General features: G+C 33.7%; 2 protein-coding genes across 2 annotated transcripts; one reads left to right on the top strand and one right to left on the bottom strand.

Annotated features, from left to right (window-relative positions):
• Positions 1 to 509: 509 nt before the first annotated feature.
• On the top strand, positions 510 to 3,833 carry LOC149421211 (uncharacterized). The gene is made up of 7 exons (XM_089635897.1): positions 510 to 835; positions 1,034 to 1,189; positions 1,295 to 1,337; positions 1,486 to 1,705; positions 2,195 to 2,347; positions 2,763 to 2,843; positions 3,405 to 3,833. Exons 1-7 carry the CDS (start codon positions 695 to 697, stop codon positions 3,805 to 3,807), a joined length of 1,197 nt encoding a protein of 398 aa, XP_089492023.1. The 5' UTR covers positions 510 to 694; the 3' UTR covers positions 3,808 to 3,833.
• A 3,281-nt stretch (positions 3,834 to 7,114) lies between these two features.
• On the bottom strand, positions 7,115 to 26,142 carry LOC149421210 (endoplasmic reticulum disulfide reductase DNAJC10-like). Its single transcript, XM_089635896.1, has 17 exons — positions 26,007 to 26,142; positions 25,705 to 25,781; positions 25,179 to 25,350; positions 24,730 to 24,943; positions 24,373 to 24,485; positions 24,043 to 24,138; positions 23,256 to 23,459; positions 20,703 to 20,909; positions 20,487 to 20,613; positions 18,424 to 18,636; positions 17,638 to 17,744; positions 11,289 to 11,454; positions 9,880 to 10,019; positions 9,605 to 9,741; positions 9,203 to 9,322; positions 8,425 to 8,512; positions 7,115 to 7,850 (listed from the first exon to the last, which is right to left on the bottom strand). Coding segments are annotated over exons 2-17 (2,343 nt in total). The 5' UTR covers positions 25,707 to 25,781; positions 26,007 to 26,142; the 3' UTR covers positions 7,115 to 7,613.
• Positions 26,143 to 27,081: the final 939 nt, after the last annotated feature.

The following is a 27,081-nucleotide window of genomic DNA, read 5'->3' as shown; positions in this document are numbered from 1 at the left end:
AAGATTTTTAAACATATGTAACCATGAGTTCATGAGGCTGAAAAATGTCGGAATTCTTCGTCATACTGTCGGACAATCATGTTTTGGAAATTTTCTTCAGTGTTTTTGCAAATTTCTTGTCATTTTGGGTTTCTTCTTCTCAGATTTACAAGTTTCATCTCAAGGAAATGCACTGTAAAAGTTTATTTTCTTAGTCAGATGAACATTGCCCTTGGAAAACATTTCGACATTTTTCTGCTTCAAGGACATTTTTATTTTTAAAATATATTTTTTGGGCTAGTGAATGAATGGAGTAGGCCGAGAGCAATTATATTGTCTATGGTTGCATCTTACTTTTAGATGACCTTGAGTTTTTTCTATCTTGTCTACTGCTCTTTTCCGCACGGTAGGTACTGCTTGTATATCTGTGGTTAAGTACTGTATAATTCTGTTGTATACAAAAAGCCCGAAGATATCGATCTAGAGAGTGGTATATTTATGGTATGAACTGTCAGTTCGTGTCAGTTTGTATCATTTGTATATTTATGGCTTGTATTACTTCGACGTGATTTCGACAGAACGGTTTATTAATGATTTCGACTTTCAGGATTGCCAAAGAGTGTAATCAAGTCCAATTTAGAAAAATTTAATATTTTTTATAGATTATAAGTTGTTTGCATCTTCTTTTGATTCGTGTAAATTTAACATTAAGCTAATGTTTATGCAAAGTTCACAAATGAATAATGCAATCTGTTTATGCAGAGTTTGCCTTAGTAAAGGAGAATTCAACATATTCCGGGAAACAGCGACCGATGACCCTATAAGTGATCGTTTGATGGCATGCAGTGCAATACGTGTTAGTATGAAGTGACTCAATTTAATGTAAAAGTAATAAATAATCCCTAAATACTTTTTTGTTGTTTTCCTGCATTATGTCAATAGAAGAACCTTTAATTTTCGCAGCGAAGTTAATGATTACTAGTTAGTACATTATTTGCAAATGAACATGCTATAAACATAGGATATTTTTATTCATATGTTGTTTTGTTTCTAGGTTGAAGAAAACGATGGATTTCCATCAAATATCTGTTCCCAGTGTTTGACAGAGTTGGATAGTGCATACAAGTTCCGTAAAAAATGTGAAACATCAGAAAAATTATACATGGAATATGTTGGGCTCAGTTGTGTGAATAAATTATTTAAATCAGAGGTAAGGCCACTAAATTAAAATGACATTATATAATTTGCATTTGCACAGAAAAATGAAAACTTGAACAAAAATACAATTTTTATAGTAATCGATGATGTTTTTTAGGATGACTCCATGGATTCGACAACAGCTCAGTGTGATGATGAATGTAAGTTTTGAAATAGAACAATTATTACCATATTTATTGTGGTTTAAGTTAATGGAGCAGAACCCACGGTGTTAAATATAAATGCCTTCAAAATTAACATACTTTAAAAATTTACTATTATAATACTGTTTTATTATTTGTTTTGCAGTGTTACCATGTATGGAACCTATAATAGCTGAATATGAAGATTCTCATACCGTTGCACCACCGGCTACAATTATAAAATCAGATAAACGCAACAAAACGGGATGCATCGAATCAAAAAAAAGAATGAATAAAATATTGAATACAAAGCAGAGAATGCATAATAAATCTTGTACAAAGAAAACAGAGGACAGCTTTATGGAGAAGAAAATAAAAGATAAAATGTAAGGTTTGCCCATAAATAAACCACTAGATCTATATCTTCGGGCTTGTTGCGTGAAACAAATTGGTCCTAAAAAACCATAGATTTTCTAATATATAGACAGTAAAATTCTCATTAAGAGCCTACTTATTATACTATACACCAATTAAAAACTCTGAAAGTTTATTCCATAGACTTTCAGAGTTTTTCATTGGTTGATATAGTTAGGTAATCATATGACGTCACAATATTTCGGTTCCAATTTTCGATCGGAGTTATACCCTCCTGGGTTTGTCATACCTATTATACAAAAGAATGTTTTTTGCAACTCAGTTATTCGTTTTTTATCATCTAATTTTAAATAATGTAAATGTTGCCATTGTAAAAATGATTACAAACTTTTAAATTTAGTTCTTAGTGAAGACCTTCTTAGAATAACTGTTTTTTTCTTTTTACTTCGTTTCAATAAATTTAAAATCTTTAATGAGGAATATTTATTGATTTATTTTAGATGTTCTGCTGCAAAACCAAAGGAAAGGGACAAAACTAGGAAACACATGTGCACAGTTTGTGGAAAAACGTTTTTGTTTCACGGTAATCTGCTGGACCACGAAAGGGTTCATTCTGGTGATAAACCATTTGGCTGTGATATTTGCGATCGGAGGTAAATATATGTATTATAAGTCTGGACATTTTAACAACAGTTGACTCTAAACTTTCAATGTCAATAAACAGGCGTAAATCATGGTGATATTTTTTTAAGGTAGCACAAAAGTAAACTAACCTAACCTATGTACGCCTGCCATGCTCCGAGTGTTTATGTAATTGACAAGAACTCAAATGTCTTATCTTAAAATCAAACAACATTACAATATTTTTAACTAGATAGAACCATTGTTCTTCATTACTTCTTGTACCGTGGCAGCCAAACAAAAGAACACGATTTTTAGCACACTCCAAAAAAAAATGTCTCCTCAGTTATAATCATGTTCACGGTTATTGTTATTTAGTTCAATTATTAAACACAATTATCCATTATAACTAGTTACAATTGTACTACAATAATAATTTCTTTCTAGGTTTGCTCAGGCGGGGCACTTGATGATCCACACTAGAACACATTCCGGAGTCAAACCATATCAATGTGAATTGTGCCCCAGGTATAAACATTCTTCATATAAAAACAAACATTATGCTAATCTTACAAAAGCCTAATTATATCAAAGGCACACTGCTGTAATCTCTCCCTTTTTCTCATAAACCACATGTTGATGGGGGTGACAGATTACGCTATAAGTTTGAAGTGCTTTATATAACTTAATATTGCTCACCATACAATCCCATACAGACCTGTCATACCTGAAAGATGATGCGTTATAAGTGTGGGCGTGGCGACGATGATACGCCGCGATTTGCTAGCCAGGCAATATTTGAAAATTATGCGACCCCCCCTTTAACAATTTACGGAGCGCCGTAATTATGCAGCGGTCATCTGTCAAGGTGACATATCCCATACAAATAAATGATATTCCGCCGCAGTTCCCCAATTGATCTGACCCCCTCTCCCGAGGAAGATTATAGTGTAGTGTGACATATAATACGTTTAGGCCACGCCCAAATAATGCGTTATGCATAACGCGTAATGTATCTATGGCTTTATGAGATAGGAAAGAGACAGGGAGCTGTCAGCTACAGGACTTTCATCTGTGTTTTTTTTTCAGAGCTTTTACAGTTTCACACGCACTGAAAAAGCATGTGAGAATTCACACGGGAGAACGTCCATACGCGTGCACGATGTGTGGCAAGTCGTTCATCACCTCCTACCATCTGTCCAACCACTTGAAGAGACACACAGGCGACAAGAAATTCAAGTGTGACTGGCCCCAATGCCAACTTGGTTTCGTGAACATCTCAGAAATGAAAAGACATAGAATCAGACACGAAAAACTGAAAGCATCCATAATGAATAAAGACAAAGCATCTTTAACTAGTAAAAGTGAGGCATCACTTACTAGTAAACGCAAAGTTCAAATCCCCATTATAGACTTGAAAATAATTCCATCCAATACAGCAGATATCAGTTCTTATAATGAATTCAGAAGATCGTACAAGCCGATATTTTGACGAAATAATAAAAGTGTATTTTTTTACGTGATTTGTTTATTTATTAAATACTTAATACAAATCTTTTCGTTCTTTTATTATTACCATACTAATGACAAATAATCACATTTTCTTTGGAATTAGTAATAGTAAAAGCCTACTGAAAAGTTAAAAATAAATACAATTTCAGATTATTAAGGTCCCTGTAGACAGAGTACTTACTGACAGTCTACAATCATGGTCGTTTGACAAACTATTGCGGACTGTCAGAAAGCATACTACTTTCTGACGGTCTACAATCATGGTCTTTAAAACTATTGGAGACTGTCGGTAAAGTATAAGACTTGTGCGCCGCCTTTCCCGATAGGCATAAACAAAAAAATAATTTCTCTGAATGTAACTAGCTATTCTGGAGAAACCACTTATTGTATATACACTTATACTTTTTTATATATATAAACACATTATCTAGTAAAAAAAAACAGTACAATTCACAAAAACATCATTTTGCAGAAAAATAGGTAATTATTACAAAAATATAATCGGCTGGCGCACAGGGAAAATTTAGCGTTGGCAAACAAAGAGCTATACTACAGGGTTTTCCAATAAGAGGTGTTATTTTGATATTCAAAGAAACTTTTCCCGTAAAAGATCAATGGTTTCGTTGCTTGTGTGGCACGTAGCGCCGTCTTGTTGAAAGTAAACGTTGTCCAGATCAATACCATCCAATTCCGGCCATAAAAAATCATTAATCATCTCTCGATAGCGCAATCCATTCACCGTAACTGTTGCTCCAGCCTCATTTTCGAAAAAGTAAGATCCAATGACTCCGCTGGACCATAAACCGCACCAAACAGTCACACGTTGAGGATAGAGAGGCTTTTCAACAATAACTCTTGGGTTTTCCGAGCCCCAGATGCGACAATTTTGCTTGTTGACGAAGCCGCCGAGGTGGAAATGGGCCTCATCACTCAAGATGATTTTTCGATGGAATTTTCACGCATTTCAAGGACCCAATCAGCATGGTGTATCGTTCCATTGTTATTAATGGCGTAGTTTCTACTTGTCAAATGTCAAAAGTAATATCTACCGAAATAGCGGGCTATTCACACCTCTTATTGGAAAACCCTATATATTTTCCGACAGTCTACAATCTTGGTCGATGACAAACTACGTATTGTAGACTCTCAGAAAGCATAGTTCACAATCATTGCCTTAGTGATGGAGATGACCTATTTTACTTGTGATAATTACAAAAAATCATCTGCAGAGGTCCTTAAGCCTCCTGGCTTTAAAAGACCCTATCAAATTCATTTATGCTGCATTATTGTTTGACATGCAGTTTGAGTATTAAATAAAATAATTTTCTAACATTATGTAGGTACATTACATACTCATATTCCGAAGGTAACAAGTAGTTACCTACGCACTCATTATCTATACAGGTGTAACAGCAGGTACCCGAAAGATTTAAAAAAAAATTTATCATTTTTATTTAAACCCTGTATAAAAAAAATGTTTCAAAGCTTGCTTAACAAAAATATTAATTATTCATTTGAATATTATTATTATGAGAAAGCAAAAAATGCATAAAATAAAGTGATAAAGTCAGGTTAACGTAAAGTATTACATTTAAAATATATTTTAACTTAAAATATAAAAGTTTTGCGTGAACTTACTTTATACTAAAAAAATCATATGTAAAAATTGCACACCGGTTAAGGGGAACAGTTGCGCAACCTTAAATTTAGATTCGAGGCCAAAATAACCAACCAAACTAAAAAATAATTTTTTTATCAAAAGGTATTGAAAAAATATAGTACGGATATGTTGCTACTTTATTTATTTGTGTTTCAATTTATAAAATATGGGCCAATGAAGAAATCGATTTTTCACGATTCTATAGGCAAGTTTGGAAATTATTTACGACTTAAAAATAATGTTAACTTACATAAAATAAAATAAAAATTGAATTGTTAAAAAAACTATTTTGATGGGCTTAAATTTAACTTTCAAACAACCGATTTACATTGGAATACGAATTTGTTGTATATTAATTTTAAAGTCCGATACAAAAAATGTCTTTTTTATAATGTTTTATTTTTTAATTTATATTTCATTGTATTTACATAGCAGTTTGGAAAAGACTATTTTTTTGTTTCTAATACCGTGAAAAATCAAATTCTTCAATGGCCTGTAATTTAAAACACAAATACATCCCTACTAGATATTTGCTATACCTTTTGATTAAAAAAATGATTATTCAGTTTGGTCAAGTATTGTGGCCTCAAATCAAAATTTATGTTTTGAATGAAGAAGGCCGCGCAATCGTTCTTCTTAAGATTATTATTTCTATCAGATCACAACTCCAAATAAAAAACTTTTCTTATTAATTTTAGAGATGAGATGATTCAAATTCTACCAAAAAACTGCCTACATTCAATGGAGGAATGAAGAGGAAATAGTTGAGAAAAATGTCAAGTACCTTCATATTCAGATCTAGCTACTAAATGTAGGCCATTCAGACTAAAGTCTAATTTTGAATGGTGATGTCTCACCAAGGTGATACTGAGAGTATCCGTGCGTACCTAATTTTTTTTATAATTTAAATTATACGCATGTAAAAAAAGTATGACAAAATAAATTTTATTTGCACTTCTCTAATGTTTAATTTACAATCTCTGGACCAAGCTAAAGTTCTCACTACTTTATCACTGAGGTTGTCAAATAATAAATTTCAACTAAGTAAAATTACTATCCCACTTTTAATAGGTAATCACTTTGATTATTACAAAGAATACCAGAGTTTTAGTGAGAACAGAAAACTGCATTTTTTGCTTGTTAGGTTGTGGTGTTTCACACTCTAATCCAACGATACTCAACCTGCGGCCCGCGGGCCGCATGCGGCCCGCTGAGCTATTTTGTGCGGCCCTCCATACATTTAATATCAGGAACATGATTTACAAAATCTGGCATTCTATATCACGTTAATTTGAGATTAATTGCGACTTTGACGTACAGACGTTGAAACTCGAAGAGGATAGTATAAGTATAATATACTATCTATATAATATAATATTCTATAAGAGTGTTGCTACTACACACCATAACTGCACACGCTAGATCTATCTCTAAAAAACAAAAAATTGACAGACAAATATGCGCGCAAATAATTTTGCCCGTGGCAACACATAAAATTTTGACAGTTCTAAAGTTAAATGGTTACCAGTGTTACTACCAACGAAGAATATAATATGATATAATATTTTTCGCGGCCGGAAATTTTCGAAAATGGAATTCCGTAGCTACCCCCCCCCCCCCCCCCGTGGATTTCGAAAAATTGTTGTTGGGAATTACATATGATGTTTTTGGGGAATTATTATGTTTTACAGAAATTCTCTAACAACCCCCCCCCCCATGGATTTCGAATAGTAAAAGGGGGAATCAAGCTCACACCGTTGGCAACACTGACCAGTATAGTGTTGCGGCCCGCGTAGCTTTACAAACATATGAATGTGGCCCGCAGAAGAAAAAGGTTGAGTATCACTGCTCTAATCACATCTGTCACATTGCCAATCAAATGAGACGGAGATTGAAACATCCCAACCTTAGAGCTGGTCATTGGTACATGACTATAATAATTGGTCTTATATAATATAATTTAATTTACATATTATTTTGATTCTAATTTAAAAAATATTATTTTTTAAGAATACTAAATTGGAATACCGTCAAATGTGATGGGGAAGAGAATGAATGGGCGGTTCAAACATGAACAACACCTACATTGTAATAATTTCATCATTAAATACTACTAATTTCGCATACTATAGTTCGTCATGTTCAACTGGAGTTATGTACGCATTGGCTGCGAGGAGGGATATTTCCGAGTACAAAGCTTCACTGGTGAACCCTTCAATCGTTATACCTCCGTTGAGTCTAGTGACTCCGTCCACCCTCTGGAACAACTTGACAGAGGGGTAGCTGTTGATCCCTTCTTGGTGACAGAGGGTTCCCTCTCTTTGGCAATCAACCTTTCCACCGACAACGATATGTTCTAGCCGCTGAAAACACAATGTTCATATTGAGAAAACAAAATAAAAACAAAATGAAATTAAGATTTCGCAGTCTCTTGACCCATTCAACAGCCTAATTTTATTTTATTTTTTTATTTTTCTGACTTTCAACCTTCAAGGCCATCATTTCAAATTATGGAGAGAGGGTGAATTTGTATGTTAATTTTATTTATATGGAAGATTGGAGTTGAGTTCAGGCTTAGAAGAGGTGAGATGTTGAACGGAGGGGAGGCAATTTTAGATAAGGCTAGATAGAAGAGAGTTTAGAGAGGGACAACGAAAAAATATGTGATCTAAGGTTCCCACTTCTAGACCACATTAAGTACAATCTGGGGAGTCAAGCACATGCAGTTTAAAAGGTGAGAAAGAATAACAATAACAGCCGAATTCATTGAAAAAAAAATCATTTGTAGTCTCTAAGTATCTCAGTTTTCTTTTTCTAGAGGACATTGGTACCGTAAATGAAACAGTGGTTCTAATACTGATTAGATTAGGTACGATTGCTCATAAGAAAAATCTATTACAAACATTAAAATAAAATAATAATTAGAGTTTGGGTTACCTGAATGACAGTGATGAATTCAGGCTCGAATTGATGACAGTATCCACACCACGGTGCCATAAACATTATAACCCAGGTGCGGTCCTCTCTTAAAAAAGAAATATATTTTATAAGCCATGTTTTAATAAATACTAAAATTGAAAAACAGGAGTAAAATTGTTATCGCCGGCCGTGTGTCGGCTGACACTATTTTCGTAATAACTTACTTGTTTTTGGCAAAATTATATTTTTGTGATGTATACTAGATATTATGTTCATATATTTATAAAAAAGGTATACATATTATATCTATCCTATGTAGTTTCCCCAGAATAGTTACTTATATTCAGAGAAATGTTTTTCTCTCTCTAATGTTATAAAAAAATATTATAATATAATAAATAAAAATAGCTATATAAAAAAAATGTTCGTTTGTTCCAAATCTTAAATCTCCGAAAATTCTTCACACTTTGAAATTTTGACACAACGTTGCATTCGAATATGCACGTTTTTATATATCTATATTATATATGTAATCTGTGACAGGTAAAAACATGTTATTCAAAAACAACCAGCGCCATCTATTGGACAAACATGCTTTTTTTAAAACAACGCCATTTGTTGGACAAACATGCATTTTTAAGGATAAAAATACCAAAAATCAACACAAGTTTGTTGAGTCGGGGGGATTTCTTGGCACACTTGAAGACAAATTCAAAGTAAATCCGAGTTCATCGAACCAGAGTTAAATAGAAAGACAAACAAAAAACCTAAATTAGTATTTTTGATGATATCAAACCTTTTTGAAAGAAGTTGCGTTTTGTAGTTTTGAGCATTCAGTTGGACAATTGAGGATGGTACAAAAGTAAGAACCCACTTATGTAGAGCTGTTGCATCTCTTTCATAACTTGCATATATCCTGAAACAAAACATAATGCCGCATTAGACTTTGGCTAAGACAAGGCTGCGACTAGCCTTGGGAAAGTTATTGATAGATCCTTCTCATAGGTTTGTTTTAAATGAACCCCAATAACTTGGTGCAAAATTTGTGCTCCTTCTGTAAACAAGAAATTGATAACCTTGCATCACATATGCTTTTTTGTGTGTGGAATTTGGTATTGGCAGCCTACCAAAGGCGGTGATGTAACTGCTAGTGGTATAAGGGGCATTATAAAAGAAATAAAGGTAATAATAAACTTACGCCATTGTATTGAGTCCCCGAGACCCAGTGGGATATAATCTTATAGTGGGATATGATTTGATAACTTGCTGAAGGCAGAGTTCTCGATTTAGTTCACAGTTCACCGCACCAACACTAACGTGCTTTAAATGAGATAGCTGAAACACATAATAATAATTATTATTATTAGAATGATTTTTGATTAAATTTCATGTGAGCAATAATGTTCACAATCAAAGTGGAAAATCAAAATTATTCATCAAGTAAATTTGGATACCTCAAACAGTTTTCTTTACCTTTTGAGCCATTTTCCGCCATTCTGGCTGCAGTTTTTGACAAGGACCACACCAAGGGGCGTAGAACTCCACCACATATATATCCTGTTCACTTTTAGCACCGACTTCAGAATGGAAATTGTCCATTGTCAGAGTAGTAACTAAAAGAGAAAACAGTTGAATAATTAGATTAGACGTTTCTTAAATATGTACATATGTAGTACTTAACAATCAAGTAAAACCACCTTGACTTCTAACTAATGGATATCTGAATACCCTCTCAATAATCTGCCACTACGAGAACTGAGCACTTGTCCAATTACTGAAGGCGGCGAATTGTAGTACATACAGACAAAATACAATAAAAATTAAATGAGACATTTTGTAAAAACAAACAATCACCGCTATCGATCTTTCATAAAATTATCATTTTTTGGTTTAAAATTAAGGTGTCACGTTTACGCTTGTCAGAAAACTTAATTAATATAATCAAACAAAAAACGTGGCAGAATGAAACGAACAGAAACATAAGTTGCAGGAAAAGTTGCAAGAAAACACAGAGGACTAACCAAAATGTTCGAAAACAACAAACTAATGAACCCTGGTGAGTGGTAAAATGGTCAGCGAGAGCAAGCTAGACGGCGGTATAGTAACTGACTGTGTAAGAGTGAGATAACTCATGTCGTCGTGCTTGAGTCTAGGAACTCGGCGGACTATGGAATTTGGCATACAAATACCGGCAAATTATAGAGCTTGATTTTGTGCTTTCAACTAGTACAAATAACAGTGGATTATAGTGCGAATTACTGAGAGAGTACTGTATATTTTCTTTTACCAAATAATCTTTTTCTGTCAGAGTAATGGCCGCTACACACAATGAAGTTTACCGTCCAATTTGCATTGAGACTTGATCCAATTTGCAGTTCGTCCAATGTGGCTACACATGTTCCATTATATTTGAAATGACGTCAGTTCATGAGAGTTCAGGTCTTTGAGTGTTCGCGATACTCGCGCACTGTGATGTTTGTAGTATGTTTATTGAGTAACTCTGACTGAACTGACGAACGCCCACACACATGTTTAAACCTTCAGGCTAATTTGTTTGGTTTAGCGAACCAACAGCTAGTACCCGTAGAGTCTATTTGTTCGATTATTTGAACAGCTCATATGGTCTCATGGAAATCATTGTATCTTACTATCATGGTGAAAAATATAATCTAAACCATTTTAGAATGAAAAAACAAGAAGCTACATATTTAAATATAGAAGTTAATCACAGAATAATTAAAATAGTATTATCAGTTATTTTAGTTCAGTTTTTTAGGTCTAATTACTTTTGTATCATTTGCTGAATCAGCTGAAAGTTGCTACAAGGAAGTATTTGTATTTTTACCCAAAATAACCAGTAATTTTAAGGAGAATTTCCTTACCATAGTTATATTTCATCATTCGAATGAAGTCCACAATCGCTTTTTCATCCGGATCTCCTTCGAAGGTGAAGACAGAGCTGGCGTTGTAAATAGCCGTTGTAGGATACATGTGTACGTTGTAGCGGGAACAGACATGGGAATGCATGGCGCAGTCCACAGTTCCAAACTAAAACAAAATATTGAAGATAAAGAATAAGAATTGAAGTTTCTGGGAACCTGATATATCATAAATGAAAGCGAAACTGCCACTATTCACATTTTGTTCATATTGACCTAATGATTGATTAGGAATCTATATCTCACTCTCTACACCAGGGGTGGGGAGCCTGCCGCCCGCGGCCTGCGAGCACTTTCGGTGCAGCCTGCTGATCCCAAAAAAAAGAGTATAAAAATTACTTCTAGAACTCGAGAACGGTTTTCTTTCACGGTGTTTTAGATACATTTTAAGACCTTATTACAAAACCCAGAGAAAGGTATAAAATAGCTGACAGGTATTTATGTATGCACCTACGTTACTAAAAAGCAGTTTAGACACAAATAAATGGGCGATCGTACATACCTTTTTAATTTTATTTTAATTTCTTAATATTTTATGTACTAATAAGAAATTAAATGTACAATAAAATATTAAATGTGTCATTAGAAATTATGAGTGTAATGCTAATTAAACTGGGGATTCGCTTACAGATAAAATTACAGTTGTGGATTCATCTGCAGATGCCTTTAAGAAGGAAACCTTTCATAGACGTCGGCAGGGGGGGGGGTTAAATTACAAATCTATTCTTTTTCATAATAAATGTTTAGTGCCAGATACAGACGTAACCTGACATCTCGGATGGGGTGGAACACCTAGGCTAGAGCCCCAGCCAGGAGCCAATTTTTATTTAATACTTAATGTTAAATTCACACAGGAGGCCCCGATGGGGAATAAGTTCCTTAAGGCTTACAGTGTCATCTTCGGGGATGCTGTGAAAATGGTACACGTTGAGGATACAGGTCTCATAAAATAATATACCAAATTGTACATAGGGCCCCAATGTCGTAAAGGCCCTGGCTAGGTTCCGGGTCAATCCGCACCAAATCATCCAGGCCATGTCACCCACCATCTCAGATTTTGATGAAACTTTAAATTTTTAATCCTTCCATATAGATAAGAAAATATACCAAATTTTACCTTCCTACCTCAACTCGTTTTTTTTTTATGGGCAGTTGAAGTTTGGGCAAAATAAGCGTTTTTACATATTCCGAGCACTCCGGAAGAGCTTGTACCTTCGATGAAAAAAAATTGTATCTTTGTCATTTATAGTGCAAATGCAATGAAAATTTTCAATATTATCAAGAAAACTATGCTGATTGCAGAAAAAAATAAATAAACCCTTTACATTTATCTACTTGACTTTAAAAAATTACCAAAAGTAATTTTTTAAGTAATTTTTGGGACGGAAAAGGTACTTTACAAAAAAGCAATATCTCGGGAAGGTACAGTGTTAATGAAGTAATTTTTTTTTAATTCATATCTACAAATAGCATAGAATCACATACAAAAATAAAATTCATGGCATTTTACTTGCTTCAATAAATAAAATCCATTTTAAACTTTTTTCAAACTTTTTGTAATTTTTTTTTATTCTTATCTACAATAAACATAGTACAACCTAAAAAAATAAAACTCCTGGTATTTTGTGTGCTTCACAGTGTAGAAACGTTTTTAAAATAAGAAATCTTTATCATACAGAATTGTTCTAGGTTTTTTTAAATCTAGATACAAAAATAAATAAAATCCATTTTAAACTTTTTTCAAACTTTTTGTGATTTTTTTTATATCTATTTTTAGTTTGTAATTGGGCAAGTTATAGTTTAGGTATATAGCTAGTAATATAGGTTGAATGAATGGACTAATATCAAAGAAACAGTCCTAGAGACAAGTCACTTAATGGAAATGATGTATCTGCAACAAGAACAAGACAGAACATGAAAATTACTATCTGCCTCATCACTAAGTTTGCAGGATACTACATGCTTTGTTTCCTCTGACATGCTTAGTTCTGAGTCAGCTTCAAAGCAGTGATCATCTATATAAATACAGTAGTTGTTTCATGTTATGGTGTACGTTGTTAAAATGTCTCTAATCGAAACAAGTTTAGTTAAATGTAGTGTGGGACAACATAATGGTACTGAATGTCACAAAAAAAGTTATACTAAGTCAGAGAAATTAACGAGTGTGGATTTGTTAAGTGAATTTGAAAAAAAGCTTATTCAACAAAGAAGTTTTGTATCTACAGACTTGGTTTTCAACATTTGTGAGCACCACAGAATATTTAACTTAAATAAATATGAAACATTTCAAAAAGCTTGTTTTGACCCGTTCCAAAGCCACAAAAGGAAAATTACAAAAACTTTAAGAACAGTATCCTTGGAATTTTCAGAGAACATTAATACCATTCTAAAAGTAACTAATAAAGCAATCCCTGGACAAAAAAATTGTAATGCATGCAGAGCAAAAATTAGTAAGAGCCAAAACCTTAACAATGAAATTGAAGAGCTTAACACTTTTCAAGAAGACATAAGTGAAGTTGAAAATGTTTTAAACAAAGAAATTTTTTTACAAGAAATCAACACTTCTTTAACTGACATTGGAGAATCTCCATTTAAACTACATGCAATACCATCCCACAGTAAGTCTAGTTACGCTAAACGGAAGTTAGATTCTGCTTGTTCAACCTTAAAGAAAAAAGTAAGTAAAGTTTTAGAAAAAGAATTTTCCCCAGTAAAATGTGATGCAAAAATACCAAGATGTATTCAAGAAAAAGCTAATGACATGGACAGGCTTGTTGAGTTGGTTAAAAAAAAATTGGAAACACAAGTTACACGCCGTGAGAGAATTCAGCTTCTAACTCTCGCTCCAACTTCGTGGAGTAGAAAAAAGGTTGCTGAAGAATTCAGTGTTGGTGAATACTCAGTTCGTAAAGCACGAGAGCTACTAAATGAAAATGGTATCATTGCTTTACCTGATCCAAAAAAAGGAAAACCATTAGACCAAGGAACAGTTACTTTGGTTAAAAATTTCTACCAAAACGATGAATTTTCTCGTGTTATGCCAGGGAAAAAAGATAAAGTTAGCATAACCAAAAATGTTTATGAACAACAAAAGACTATTGCTTTGTAACCTGAATGAACTTTATGCTACCTTCAAGTTTGAATACCCTGCTTCAAAAATTGGGATTTCGAAATTTTGTTGGTTGCGTCCCAAATGGTGTGTGCCAGTAGGTTCTCCAGGCTCTCATTCTGTCTGCGTTTGTGCAATTCATCAAAATGTAGTGTTGCTTCTTAATGCTTGTGACAGTGAAGAAACGTACAATGATTTAATGGACTACTTAGTGTGCTCAAAGAACAATAGAGACTGTATGCTTCGACATTGCGATAAGTGTTCAACATCTAGTGAAAATCTTAAGAAACATTTGTTAGAAAAATTTGAAGAATGGGACCAAGAAGATGAAATTACATACAGTGCATGGGTAACTACTGATAGAACACAGCAGGTTTCAGTTACAGTTCCCTTTCATGAATATGTAGAACATCTTGTGAAGAGTCTTGTAAAACTTCTTCCTCATTCTTTTATAACAAAGTCTCAATCAAAATATCTCAAAGAGTCCCTAAAAGCACAGCTTCAGATAAATGAAGCTGTTGTGTTATTAGACTTCAGTGAAAACTTCTCCTATGTTATCCAGAATGAAGTCCAGGGTTACCACTGGACGCAAGACAGTTGTTCACTCCACCCAGTGGTAATTTACACTTGTGAAGAGCCTGGCAAAGATCTCACAGTGTCAAGCTTGTGTGTAATTTCAGATGACTTGGAACATGATGTAAGTTTCGTTTACGAAACTCAAAAAATTGTTGCTCAATTCTTAAATCAAAAATTTCCCCAAATTCAAAGTGTTCATTATTTTACTGATGGTTGCGCAGCGCAATATAAAAACTGCAAAAACTTTTTAAATCTGTGTCACCATCAAAAAGACTTCAACTTGAAAGCATGTTGGTCGTTTTTTGCTACGAGTCATGGGAAATCTCCCTGTGATGGAATAGGTGGAACAGTAAAACGTCTTCTAACTAGAGAAAGTTTGCAACTTGGCCCTGGCAACACTATCACAACTGTAGACAAAACTTTTAAGTTTTGTCAGTCGAGAGTAGAAAATATATATTTTTACTTGCTGAGAAAAGAAAGCTTATTCACTTGCAGGCAACAATTACAGCAGCGTTTTTCACAAGCTAAAACAATACCAGGCACTCGAGGTTTCCACTGCTTTGTTCCTCTGTCTGAAAATGAAGTTGGCACAAAAAGGATAAGTTCAGATTCAGATTATGCTTTGATTTTTAACTTCAGTGGGGAACGAAATCGCTCTGAGCAACTAAGTATGGTACAAATTTGTACAAACTCTTATGTAGCTTGCGTATATGACAATCATTGGTTTTTTGGACTTGTGGTTTCCAAAGATGAAGACGAGTGTGATGTATCAATCAAGTTTATGCATCCTTTTGGCCCAGCTCCATCCTTTTACTGGCCACATCAAAAAGAAGATATTTGTTTTGTTCCACTACAAAATATTTTTAATATCGTTGACCCTCCCACAACAAAAGGTTTAGGAAGAGCTTACTACTTTCTTGAAAAAGACGTTCATCATGCTGATCAAAAGTTCAACCATCTTATGGGTCAGATCAAGAATAAAAGTAAAAAATGAACTTGAACATTTATTTGTAAACAATATTATTGTAATGTACTTTCATTTAACCTAATCCTACATTGCCTGTTTTATTTTTATTGTATTTGTTTTTTAAAGAGTTAACTTTGTATTGAAAAGAGTTAAAAAGCTGATCTTGTTATAAAATATTGCTATGGTGTATGCATTCAGGGTAAGGAACAAGGTACATTATTTTGTTGGTGCCTTAAGCTTACATTGCAAGCTTACCAGCATGTTGTAAAGGACCGAATAAGTTTGACTTTTTTTATTTGCAAATACAGTATCTAGATTTTAAAAAACTTGGAACAATTCTGTATGATTAAGATTTCTCATTTTAAAAACGTTTCTGCACTGTGAAGCACACAAAATACCAGGGGTTTTATTTTTTTAGGTTGTACTATGTTTATTGTAGATAAGAATAAAAAAAAAATTACAAAAAGTTTGAAAAAAGTTTAAAATGGATTTTATTTATTGAAGCAAGTAAAATGCCATGAATTTTATTTTTGTATGTGATTCTATGCTATTTGTAGATATGAATAAAAAAAAAAATTACTTCATTAACACTGTACCTTCCCGAGATATTGCTTTTTTGTAAAGTACCTTTTCCGTCCCAAAAATTACTTAAAAAATTACTTTTGGTAATTTTTTAAAGTCAAGTAGATAAATGTAAAGGGTTTATTTATTTTTTTCTGCAATCAGCATAGTTTTCTTGATAATATTGAAAATTTTCATTGCATTTGCACTATAAATGACAAAGATACAATTTTTTTTCATCGAAGGTACAAGCTCTTCCGGAGTGCTCGGAATATGTAAAAACGCTTATTTTGCCCAAACTTCAACTGCCCATAAAAAAAAAACGAGTTGAGGTAGGAAGGTAAAATTTGGTATATTTTCTTATCTATATGGAAGGATTAAAAATTTAAAGTTTCATCAAAATCTGAGATGGTGGGTGACAAATCCAAAATTTTCTGGATGATTTGGTGCGGATTGACCCACCAAAAAGATTTTGAGGACACTTTGAGCATTTCACATTTTTGTGTAAGTAGAAAATGTTGCATTGATTGAGGACTGCAGAAGTTGACTTACAGATTTTGTTCACTCGGTTACTAGCCAGTTAAGCTGATATGTTTTAAATATTTCCATTTTAAACAATTCTAAATATTTCTGATTAAGAAAATACTAAAGAATTTTCATCTAAATATTGTTGGCATACTGACTCTCTGAAAAATAAAAATCTAAAGAATTTATTGGTTTGCGTTTTGACCTAGAAAAAGGCGCTTTTTCCGTGTCTTTGTGAAAATAATAATTCATATTCCACTCTCTTCACTTACTCCAGTTAAGGATGTCATAGTTCCACTTGGCTTCGAGATTATTAAGGAAATGGGACTAATGTGCGGTATTCGCAAATCTTTTCATATCCACATAATTAGATAATCTATACAAAATACACCATAATTTAATTTTTATATTTTGGGCTCCTTCAGCTTGTATGTATATAAATATGTAAACCGTTTTATTTTTTTAATGCTGAATGTGATTTCGCCGATTCTGAATGTTTCACGCCTTGGTGCATCGCCTTAAAAAGGGAACATGTATAAGTAAGTTGAGGATACCTGAATTACTTCTGGAGTGAAATGATTACTAGCTTTCCTAAGGGCTGGAAGCATCTTTTTGCACGGCGGACATCCTGTTAAAAGCCAGCCAATGAGCCAAGGGGTTCCTAGAATGTTGAAGAGTAAGAAAAATCAGAACCTGATATTCAGATCTAATTACTAAACATAGATAAAGCCATTTCAATAGAAATCGTAACTGTCATGGTGATAAATATAATCTAAACGGTGTCAGAAAGAGAAAACAACATGCTTTATATTCAAGTCAAGAAGAATCACAGAAAAATTAAAATGTACACCTCTACCAAAGTAAAGGTTCCGACCGCAATGTGAGAAAAATTTATGAATTTTTTATTAATTATTTTTACATGAAACGATAAAAACGTGAGGTAACAATAATGTTTATAATACATTTGTCTAATATGTATTTCTTTTATCGTTATCAGTAATTTTAGTTCAGTCTTTAGATGAAAAAACGTAAGGTGAGCTATTTTTAAAACTTTTTTTAAGTTTGTACTCAAAATTTTCTTATAACAAAGTTTGAAAATGTGATTCATCCCCTTTCAAAAACAGAGTTAGGTTTTCAGATACATTCAGAAATCAGAGGCCTGAGGGTTTAAGTATTTCTGCAATATGTTGGGTATAATTTGGGAAAATGGGTTGCCGAGGAGAACGCAGGTAAAACAAGATTGGGAATAGCAGGCTTACACAGATGGTTTATCATATAATATATAAATGTAAATATAAACTATAAACTTGAAGTTTATTCAATGATGATAAAAGTCCTACCTTCAGCCATTATTCTCATCAAGTCTTGAGGCGAAAGAGCATGCAGGTTGGTGGCCAGCTGAGTTTCTCTTGCAAATTTCTCCACGGCGTGAAGCGAACTTCTTCCATTATGGACTTCAAATGCTCCCCCGACCTTTAGTATGGCCCAGGTGGGGTACCTGTTGATGTGCAACGAGGCACAGAGGTTGGCACACCTAGCGCAGTTTATTTCACCTGAAATTTAAATACAAAATCAATCTAAACTATCTTTATAAAGAACTTTTATTATTTTAAAAATAAGAATTAATATATCGGCAAAATTTTTATTTATGCATGAAAGAATAAACTACTACGAGTCCTATATATTTTGTAAAAAAAAAATTAGCTTTGTAGTTAAATATGATTTTAGATTTCCACGGCTAAAAGGATTATCGTGATTTATTTTTGCTGTTTTATGTCGTGAAGGGCTTCTTCCTTCTTTAGCCAATGTTTCGAACATGGTTACACTGTCTATCTTCAGGGCAGATGAAGAGAAGTGATCAAAAATTCATCAGACAAAAATACATATCACTGTTTAAAGTTTGTCAGGTACATTCTGAACCACCCTGTGTAATAAGTTTGAGGAATACAAAAAATAAATTACTTTTAAATTAATTTCTGAGTAACATTTAAAATTCGAACTCTCCTATATCCGAGGTTCTTGTGGAGCATAGGTTCCCAACTAATGGGGTTGCAAAGGGTTTTCTGTGGGGTTGCCTCCCGAAACAGTAAATAATTTTTTTTTTAGAAATATTATTAATTTTTAATCCGTGTGTCTTGAAGTTTGAATAGCATAATTATTTTTAATCTAATATCCGAATGTAACCTGCTATTTACGAAAAAATGTCTCACTGCAAATATTCATTCGCAAATCTCTGATCACAAACGGCATACGATTTGCAAAAGCTTAGACAAGCATTTACGTGTGGGTGGGAGAGGGTGCTAGAGTCAGGTTCAGTGCTGCCCCCAGGCATGGAATGGAATTCTCCAGAAGTGGTACCCTTGGAACAATAAGGTTCCATCTGCCATTTGCTCAAATGCAAATTTTTAAGCTTGTTACAAATGTAAAATAAGGAGCTTATAAGATAAATAAAAAAATGTTTAAGTCATAGACATATGAATATTAGTAGACCTGCCCTAAGTGATTAAAAGCGTATTATCCCCACTCCCCATACCGGTTCCATTGAGCCGGCTGGGCTCGCGTACGGCCTCAAGTGATATTTGAAAACGTGACGTCATCATTCTTGTGCGAACTATGGTCGAGGCATCATCGGTTCATTTTACGAAATAACACGGCAAAATGTTTACTTGTACTATGAAAACTGGTAAAAATAGATGCGAAAAAAGAGAATAAACCCAATTGTCGTATTACATTCCATATATAAGCATTATTTTATTTTATTTTAAGCATATTCACATCGTATAATATGAATCAGTTGTTACTATCACATCGAGAAACGTCTGGACGTGAAACACAAAGCTGGTTGGTTGCTGGGAAGTAAATTATGAACATTTATAAAAGTGTCTTAACTAAATACTCTGAAACTAACTACGACTCTGAATATAGAAGCTGCCTTACTTTGCCGAATTTGGACTTCGCAAATTTGTTCATAACGTGGCGAGTAATTTGCGCTCCCATGTAAAAATGTCTATTCATTCAAAGCAGATTTTACTTTTAAGAAGTAAATGGTGATATTATAATGCGAGATGCCTATTTACTGTCAGATTGATTTATTGACGAATCACAGTCATCTTCACTCCCTTCGTTCTTCAACAGTTGATTTTACCCCTCGCCTTTATCTTCTCGTCTATTAATTCCTATGTCTGTGGTTTAAGTTCAATTATATTGAAAGTTATGCATTTTATTTACACCTACAAATATCATGTCACGGGGAAAAAAGTTGAGTAGATTTTAAATTATTCTCTGCACCACCATTATACTTTTATGAAATAGGGTTCTGGTCTGAAAAAAGTTGGGTACACCGGTTGTAGAGGATAGACTGTATTTTGCAATAAATACATTAATAGGATAATCAGAAACAAACCAATTTTTACTCCTTTTAGAGATGCCTTCAGCTTCTTCAAAATAACTGTCTTTTCGGTGTCCATTCCTAGGGTGAAACACAGTACCCATGGCTCATCTTCTCCCATCCTGAGCTCTGTTCTAATCCTCTAAAAAGAAAACAATGATTTTTTATAATTTTATGTTAAAAAAAATCATTATTTAAACTTGACAAAATTTAAAACATTTGATAGTTTACCTGAAAACCTCCTTCGTCTAATTTTTCTGCTTCCGGCAACTGATGTAATGCCTGCAGGGCCAAATCTATGAAATTCTCCCCATCGAGGTCGATACTAGTTGTGATTCCATCCTTTTGTGTCCAAAACATAACCTTGGACTCATAATGTGTGTTGAATTTCTGAATCACATTACTATTGTCAGTGAACCCAACTGAAACCAGTCCTCTCTTAAAAGAAAAATAGGAATAAACAAACTGGGAATGAAACGTGTATGTATGAATATATATAAATAATAACTTCATAGTATTGCGGGGTAATTACTGCAACTGGATAACTTTTTGAGTTACACGCAAAACTCATTATCAGTGGCAGCTAGCTCTAAGCAGCTTTGGAGCAACGCAATCCCAAAATTTCGGTCAGTCTAATAATAATAATTAGACAGTTTGATAATGCCTTCAGAAGGCGAAACAGCTGTCACGCGTAATAATAATTACACAGCAGAACTTGTTTAAAAATAAACTGTTTTATAAACCCAATAACAATATTATTGAATATATAAAAAATAAGAATTAAAATGGAGTTCTACATATTAAACTTAATAACAATAAATAATAATTATCAACCGACAATAATATCACTGAAAATCAAAGCAAATAAGAGAAATACTATATTGCTACTCTAAGAATTAAGTTAAATTCAACCGGCTCGAATTTTCCTTCTTTCGGAAATCACATGGTGCGAGCGAATTCCATATCGCTCATCGAGAAACGTCACCCGGGAACATCAATTATCTATACGTACAGAGCGTGGATGCTGACCATAGAATTGAAATATCTCCGAAATGTGAACGGCGTTTGTCATTGCCTTAAACTCTTCGGCGAGACAGCGCCACTTAGTTTCCAGCTCGCATACCGACCACTCCAGAAGGTCGGTATAAGTATAAAAATTGCTATTTGTTAGTGTCCTTCAACACTGAAGGTTTACCTGACCCGATATTCTGGTAATATTTTTAGCACACCACCCATTTTTGTGAGTACAAGCCGCCACAGCTCGTCATTATTATTATTGGCGTACATTTATGCCACAAACAAATATTTTATGTTTGTGGCATACATGGGAGAGTATATAAAGGTATGATTTTGTGTGTAACTCTAGGAAGCTGATTCCATAGTTACCTAGTTATAGTAATTTTCCACAATATGTAATAAAACTTTATAGCACTGTAATACAGTGAAACCTCTATCTATCGTTCCTCGAATAATCGTTTTCCCGGATGTATCATTTATTTCTTCTAGTCCGAATTCATTTCATACAAAAATAGATCGCATTGATCGTTTCTATGTCCACCATTTTCCCGCATTCATCGTAGGAATTACGTCGCGTATTTGATATTTTTGTCTATGTCTAAACGGCGCCAGACGGCACTCGTTACGATGCGCGAAACTTTTGAGAGAGAAAGAGAAAGAATAACAGTTTGTCGCCGCCATCAGTCGCTAGTTGTCGTCAGTTGTCGCTAGATACCCAAACTTAGTGGAGTGTTTGCAGTTATCCTTTTTGAGATTTTAAACTATTTTCGAAATGAGCCGTTTGATGAAAAAAGTACGTACTCTTCAAGAAATATTGAAAATTATCGAAGAGGTGGAAAAAAACCCCGCTGAAAAACGCATCGATATAGCCAAGCGTTTAGGAATCGCGGCATCCACGATAAATTCTATTTTCTTGAAAAAAAACGAAATTCAGGAGCAAATTCAAAAGTGCGGAAAATCTTCGAAAACTAGAAAAACCAGTAAAGAATCAAAGTTTAGCGAACTGGAGAAAATTCTTATCTCTTGGTACCAAATTTGACAAATTTTAACAATTTTGTTACTTTCGACGACAATATCCCAACTTGTGGGATAAAAACTATCGAAAGCTTGTGTGACGCAAGATTGACGGAGACAACAAAAGAGGTCGATATTGATGAAGAGGAGCCGCTGCCTGTACCTTCATTTTTAGAAGCATGCACCCTCTTTGAAAGATTGAAAACTTTCTACTACGCACACTCAATAACTGATGCCGAAAAGAATATCATTTGCAAAGCTGAAAATATACTGTTGACTTGCGGAAATAAAACAGTAAAAAAACAAATGTCCATGAAAGATTATGTATTTACAATGCAATAAACTTGGTTCTGTTTAGCTTTGTATTTTTTTTAAATAAATACATTTATTTACATCTAAAACTTATTTTCTTCTTATAATTTTAATCTACCAACGGTTATGCAGATTGGGAGGACGGTATCTTTACTGGATCGTATCTCCTTGTGTTTTGTCCTCTTAATCCCGCATTCATTGTTTTCCCGCATTCATCGTTTATTTCGATAGGTCCCTTTAAAACCAATAGATAGAGGTTTCACTGTATTATGTAAAAACGAAAAATTTAACGAATGTGTGATGGAAGAAGTGTTTGGATGGTTGTTGAAAATAAATTGTGATAATTATTATATTGACTATTAGTCTGCCATCCCAATATCATAGTTAAAAAAAAATTAAGTAAGTGAGCATTTATTTCAGACGAATAATAATTTATCTTACCAATACAGCTGCGAGTTTAGTTCTGGTGTTTTCCTCTACACAATTCCCATCTTCGGCGCAGAGAAAGAAAACCCAGAATCCCGACTCTGGGTAATCTTTCAACACTTCCACCTGGAAGGAAGCTGAGAAGAGATCCATCACGTACTTCTCCATGGCTTCGGCCGTATTCCTGCCGAAATACTCCGTTCCCCCGTGCATCGATGCCTAGAATAATATTTAATAGTGAACAATATTATCAGCACAAACTATGTAGTACAGCATAGAAATAGGAGAATGTGAGATATGTAGAACACATATTAATGAATTTTACAATAGAATGTTTCACTTTTGCTGTCTGATCAATTGATAGCTGCTTGAGAAATAAGACTTGATTCCTGCGTAGAGGAAATGTGACATCAAGGCCCCGATTCCACTAAGTTGCTAGCCTACCGACTGAACAGGCAAGCCGCGCGCTGTTACGTCCTTCTCCTTGCTCTTGCAGTATTGTTTAACTACTTCTTCAATATTCGTGGCGACTGAAATGAAAACAGCTGCAACCAAATTATGTAATTCAGTTGCTTTATTTCTAGCTGCAAGTGAGTGCAGTCGCCGCGGCTATCAGCTTGGTGGGATTTCATCCTTTACAATTTTAGGAGCTACTTAGCTTAGTTCCAATAGCCTTGCTTACGGTAAATTATTACAGAATGAAAACATTATTAAAAGAAGATGCTGTTTCCAGAGACACTGGAAAGTGTTGTTACAAATGGCTTTATTTCGAGCCATTTCCGTCAATAATTTTAAAAATTACCTTTTCGCTGTAGTACATTAACGTTGGATATTGTCTAATATTCAAACTGCGACACAGCATTCTATCATCTTCACAGTTCACAGCTCCAATTTTAACCTTTAACAAGAAGAAAACAAGGCTCTATATTGCAGGAACCACTATAAAATAATTGATTTAGATACCAAAAACTTCAATACCCATTTGAGGACAATAATAATTCTTGATGATAAAATTAATAAGCGATGATATTTGCTGACAAAAGCAAAGCTTAAATAAGAAAGAGATTTAATGTAATATATTTTCAATGAAAGTTAAAGATACATAGTAAAAAAAAAGAAAATAATAACTTACAACGCCTTCCAGATTCCTGGCCAACTCCCTCCACTCAGGAGCTAGGTCGTGGCAGTGGCCACACAGCGGAGAATAAAAATTAATGAACCACGCATTCTCTAAAACGCTGTTTTCTGGAAAATTAAAAAGATTAAGTATATTAATATTTTAAATAGAAAGCTGGAATCTTTTCTGACTGGCAAAATACATTTCTAAAATCATTTGAACATTCTCAAAGGTAATCAGACCGGAAATGACCATGCATGATCAGGGTGGGTTCATAATGCTTAGAGTTAGGGTGGGCTGGATGATCAGTTATGGGTATTTATTGGACCTTCAAAATACAGTTTACCGTGAATTTTAATTAAAATTGATTACCAAAATCATCTCCGCTAAGTGTAGCAACTTGTGGGTCATCATCATATATACCAAATTGGTCTCTGTAATACGTGTAGCTGTGGTAACGCGGCGGTGCGTGGTTTTTGAAGTTCTTCTTGCCGTATTGATCATAATCTTTTCTTTTCGTGGGGTCTTTCAGAATATCATAGGCCTCTGCCAATTTAATAAACTTGTCATGAGAATCAGGATCATCCTGAAAAATAAAATCAATTTGTTGAGTACAATAATAAATGTAGACCATTACGCATTCAGAGGGCAAGATGTGCAACATACGGTAATCATTCTCAATTCAGATGTTAAATAAGTTGTTAATCATTCTCAATTCAGTTGTTTACTAAAGACTCTTTCATTGAGTAAACGTTTATTAACATAAAATTTATAAACATTGTTTGGATATTAAAATATGAACATAATTAAAAAAGGCTTACCGGATTTTTGTCAGGATGTTGAAGAACAGCGAGTTTCTTAAAGGCTTGTCTAATTTCACGTAGATCTGCATGTTTGCCAACACCAAGTAGAGTATAATAATCTTCTTCGGCTAGCAAGCATAGTGGTACAACACTAATAAAGTACACTAAGTATAAATGCAGCTTTACTTTCCTGAAAAAAAAGATGGATTATCATAACAAACAATTATTATTATTCACCATAATCATAAAGGATTTACAAAATAATGGACAATTCTCGAAATACAAGCATTACATCTCAGACAACATTGTCCAATTAATTTAAGTAATACACTGCAGAAACAACCTTATCTAGTTGGTTTCACTTAGTAGAACAATCATAACACCCACACAATAAATCAGACACATTTTTTTTAGTTAATCCTGCGTCAGATACAATTAACATTATAAATATAGTACATTTCACACCATTTTTTCGACAACTTAATGCGAATGTATTACAAGAATTAAACATATGTCAATAATGCACAAAGTTTATAAAACTTACATGTTAAAGCTTGGAAAAATACAGTTTATTTAAGAAGAAACAGAGCCAATCTGCTGTTCAAAGACGACTGGAATAACCTAGAAAGATATACAAGAACACAGATCACGTTTAGAGATAAGCTTTTGGTTCAAATATATAGTGTTATACAGTAAAAGTTTAAACTCTGCATGATAACAAAAATATATGATAGGTACGTGTAAAATAGTGAAAAAACTTTTGAGTTCACTTGCGAAACATAAATAAAAGTCATTATAAAACGTGAAATATGACAGAGACCCAAAGTTGATTAAAAACTAACAAACCGGCAGTATTAGAGCGATAAAAATGTAAACACGTCTGTTTTATAATTCATTGTTTCTCACTGGCATAAATAAACCACTCTCCACACTGGCGACCATAAATAAACCATTCTCTTGGCGACCATAAATAAACTGATGACAGTTGGAGCTGGTAGAAGCGGTGACAGGGTGACAGCCGTGCCGTGACAGCAGTGATGGCATAGTGATGGTATGCCGAAAAAATAAATCTCCCCAGCTTTTTCGCCAAAACTACCCAGATTTCAAATAAATCCCCAGATTCGAAAAATTCAGAATTTCAACCTTGTAATTTCACTAGGCTTATCTATCTTGCCTTAGATTTTTTCGTTGTTTTAAAACTCCATTTTGGTATCGAAAAAAGTTTTAAGAAAGCTTTAGGTGCAGGGTCTACCCTTCGACACAATTTAAAATAAATTATAAACGCCTGATATCAACCTCTCGGTAATTGATTTTTTTCAAATTTAAACAAAAAAACGCCAACTTAGGTGAGATTTACTCGAAAACGGAAACTCTAATTTATTAAAAAGTATTACCACAAAATCGAATCCTTTTTTTAATACAGCAATACGCTGGCTTTGAAATTTGAAAACTGATCAGATGATAAATTTTAATCGAGACTTTAAACCCCGCGGTAAACGATTAAATCTATGTTTAACTGTAGTTCGAGTTATTTGCGTATTTCGAAACAATGCATACCTTTTTTATATAATCATATGCAGATAAAAAGATACTAAATATGCCACCCACTTTTCTGATTTTTAATTATGGCGCTTATTTAACATTTAACATTTTGCTAATTACTAAGGTTTTAAAAGTTCGATTTGAAAGTAAAAAAAATCTAATTTACATACATCTATTTTTATTAAAAATATGTTTTTTTTGTGTGACTGAGGATTGAACCTTCCTCCCCAAGGGCTTACTAAAATGAGTGAAACGGGTTATAACTTAAGCCAAATTCTAATTGTATGCTACCGATATTTATTTCGTATATTAACTGTTGTATTTTTTATAATCTCATTCAATTTTAGAGAAAGCGTGTGTGTGCGCTTGTGTGTGCTTG

Source organism: Hesperophylax consimilis, chromosome 9 (assembly GCF_061612785.1).
Source record: "Hesperophylax consimilis isolate HC1 chromosome 9, BYU_Hcon_1.0, whole genome shotgun sequence".
NCBI lineage: Eukaryota > Metazoa > Arthropoda > Insecta > Trichoptera > Limnephilidae > Hesperophylax > Hesperophylax consimilis.
This window is presented reverse-complemented; position numbering and strand designations above follow the sequence as displayed.

Excerpts from the sequence above, each read along its gene's own strand:
- LOC149421211 (XM_089635897.1), top strand. The coding sequence starts at position 695 with ATGTTTATGCAAAGTTCACAAATGAATAATGCAATCTGTTTATGCAGA. Across the intron at positions 836-1,033 it reads TGGCATGCAGTGCAATACGT|GTTGAAGAAAACGATGGATT; the intron begins GTTAGTATGAAG and ends TTTTGTTTCTAG. Across the intron at positions 1,190-1,294 it reads ATAAATTATTTAAATCAGAG|GATGACTCCATGGATTCGAC; the intron begins GTAAGGCCACTA and ends GATGTTTTTTAG.
- LOC149421210 (XM_089635896.1), bottom strand. Across the intron at positions 24,944-25,178 it reads AACATCCTGACAAAAATCCG|GATGATCCTGATTCTCATGA; the intron begins GTAAGCCTTTTT and ends TTTATTTTTCAG. Across the intron at positions 11,455-17,637 it reads TCACTCCAGAAGTAATTCAG|TTTGGAACTGTGGACTGCGC; the intron begins GTATCCTCAACT and ends ATTTTGTTTTAG.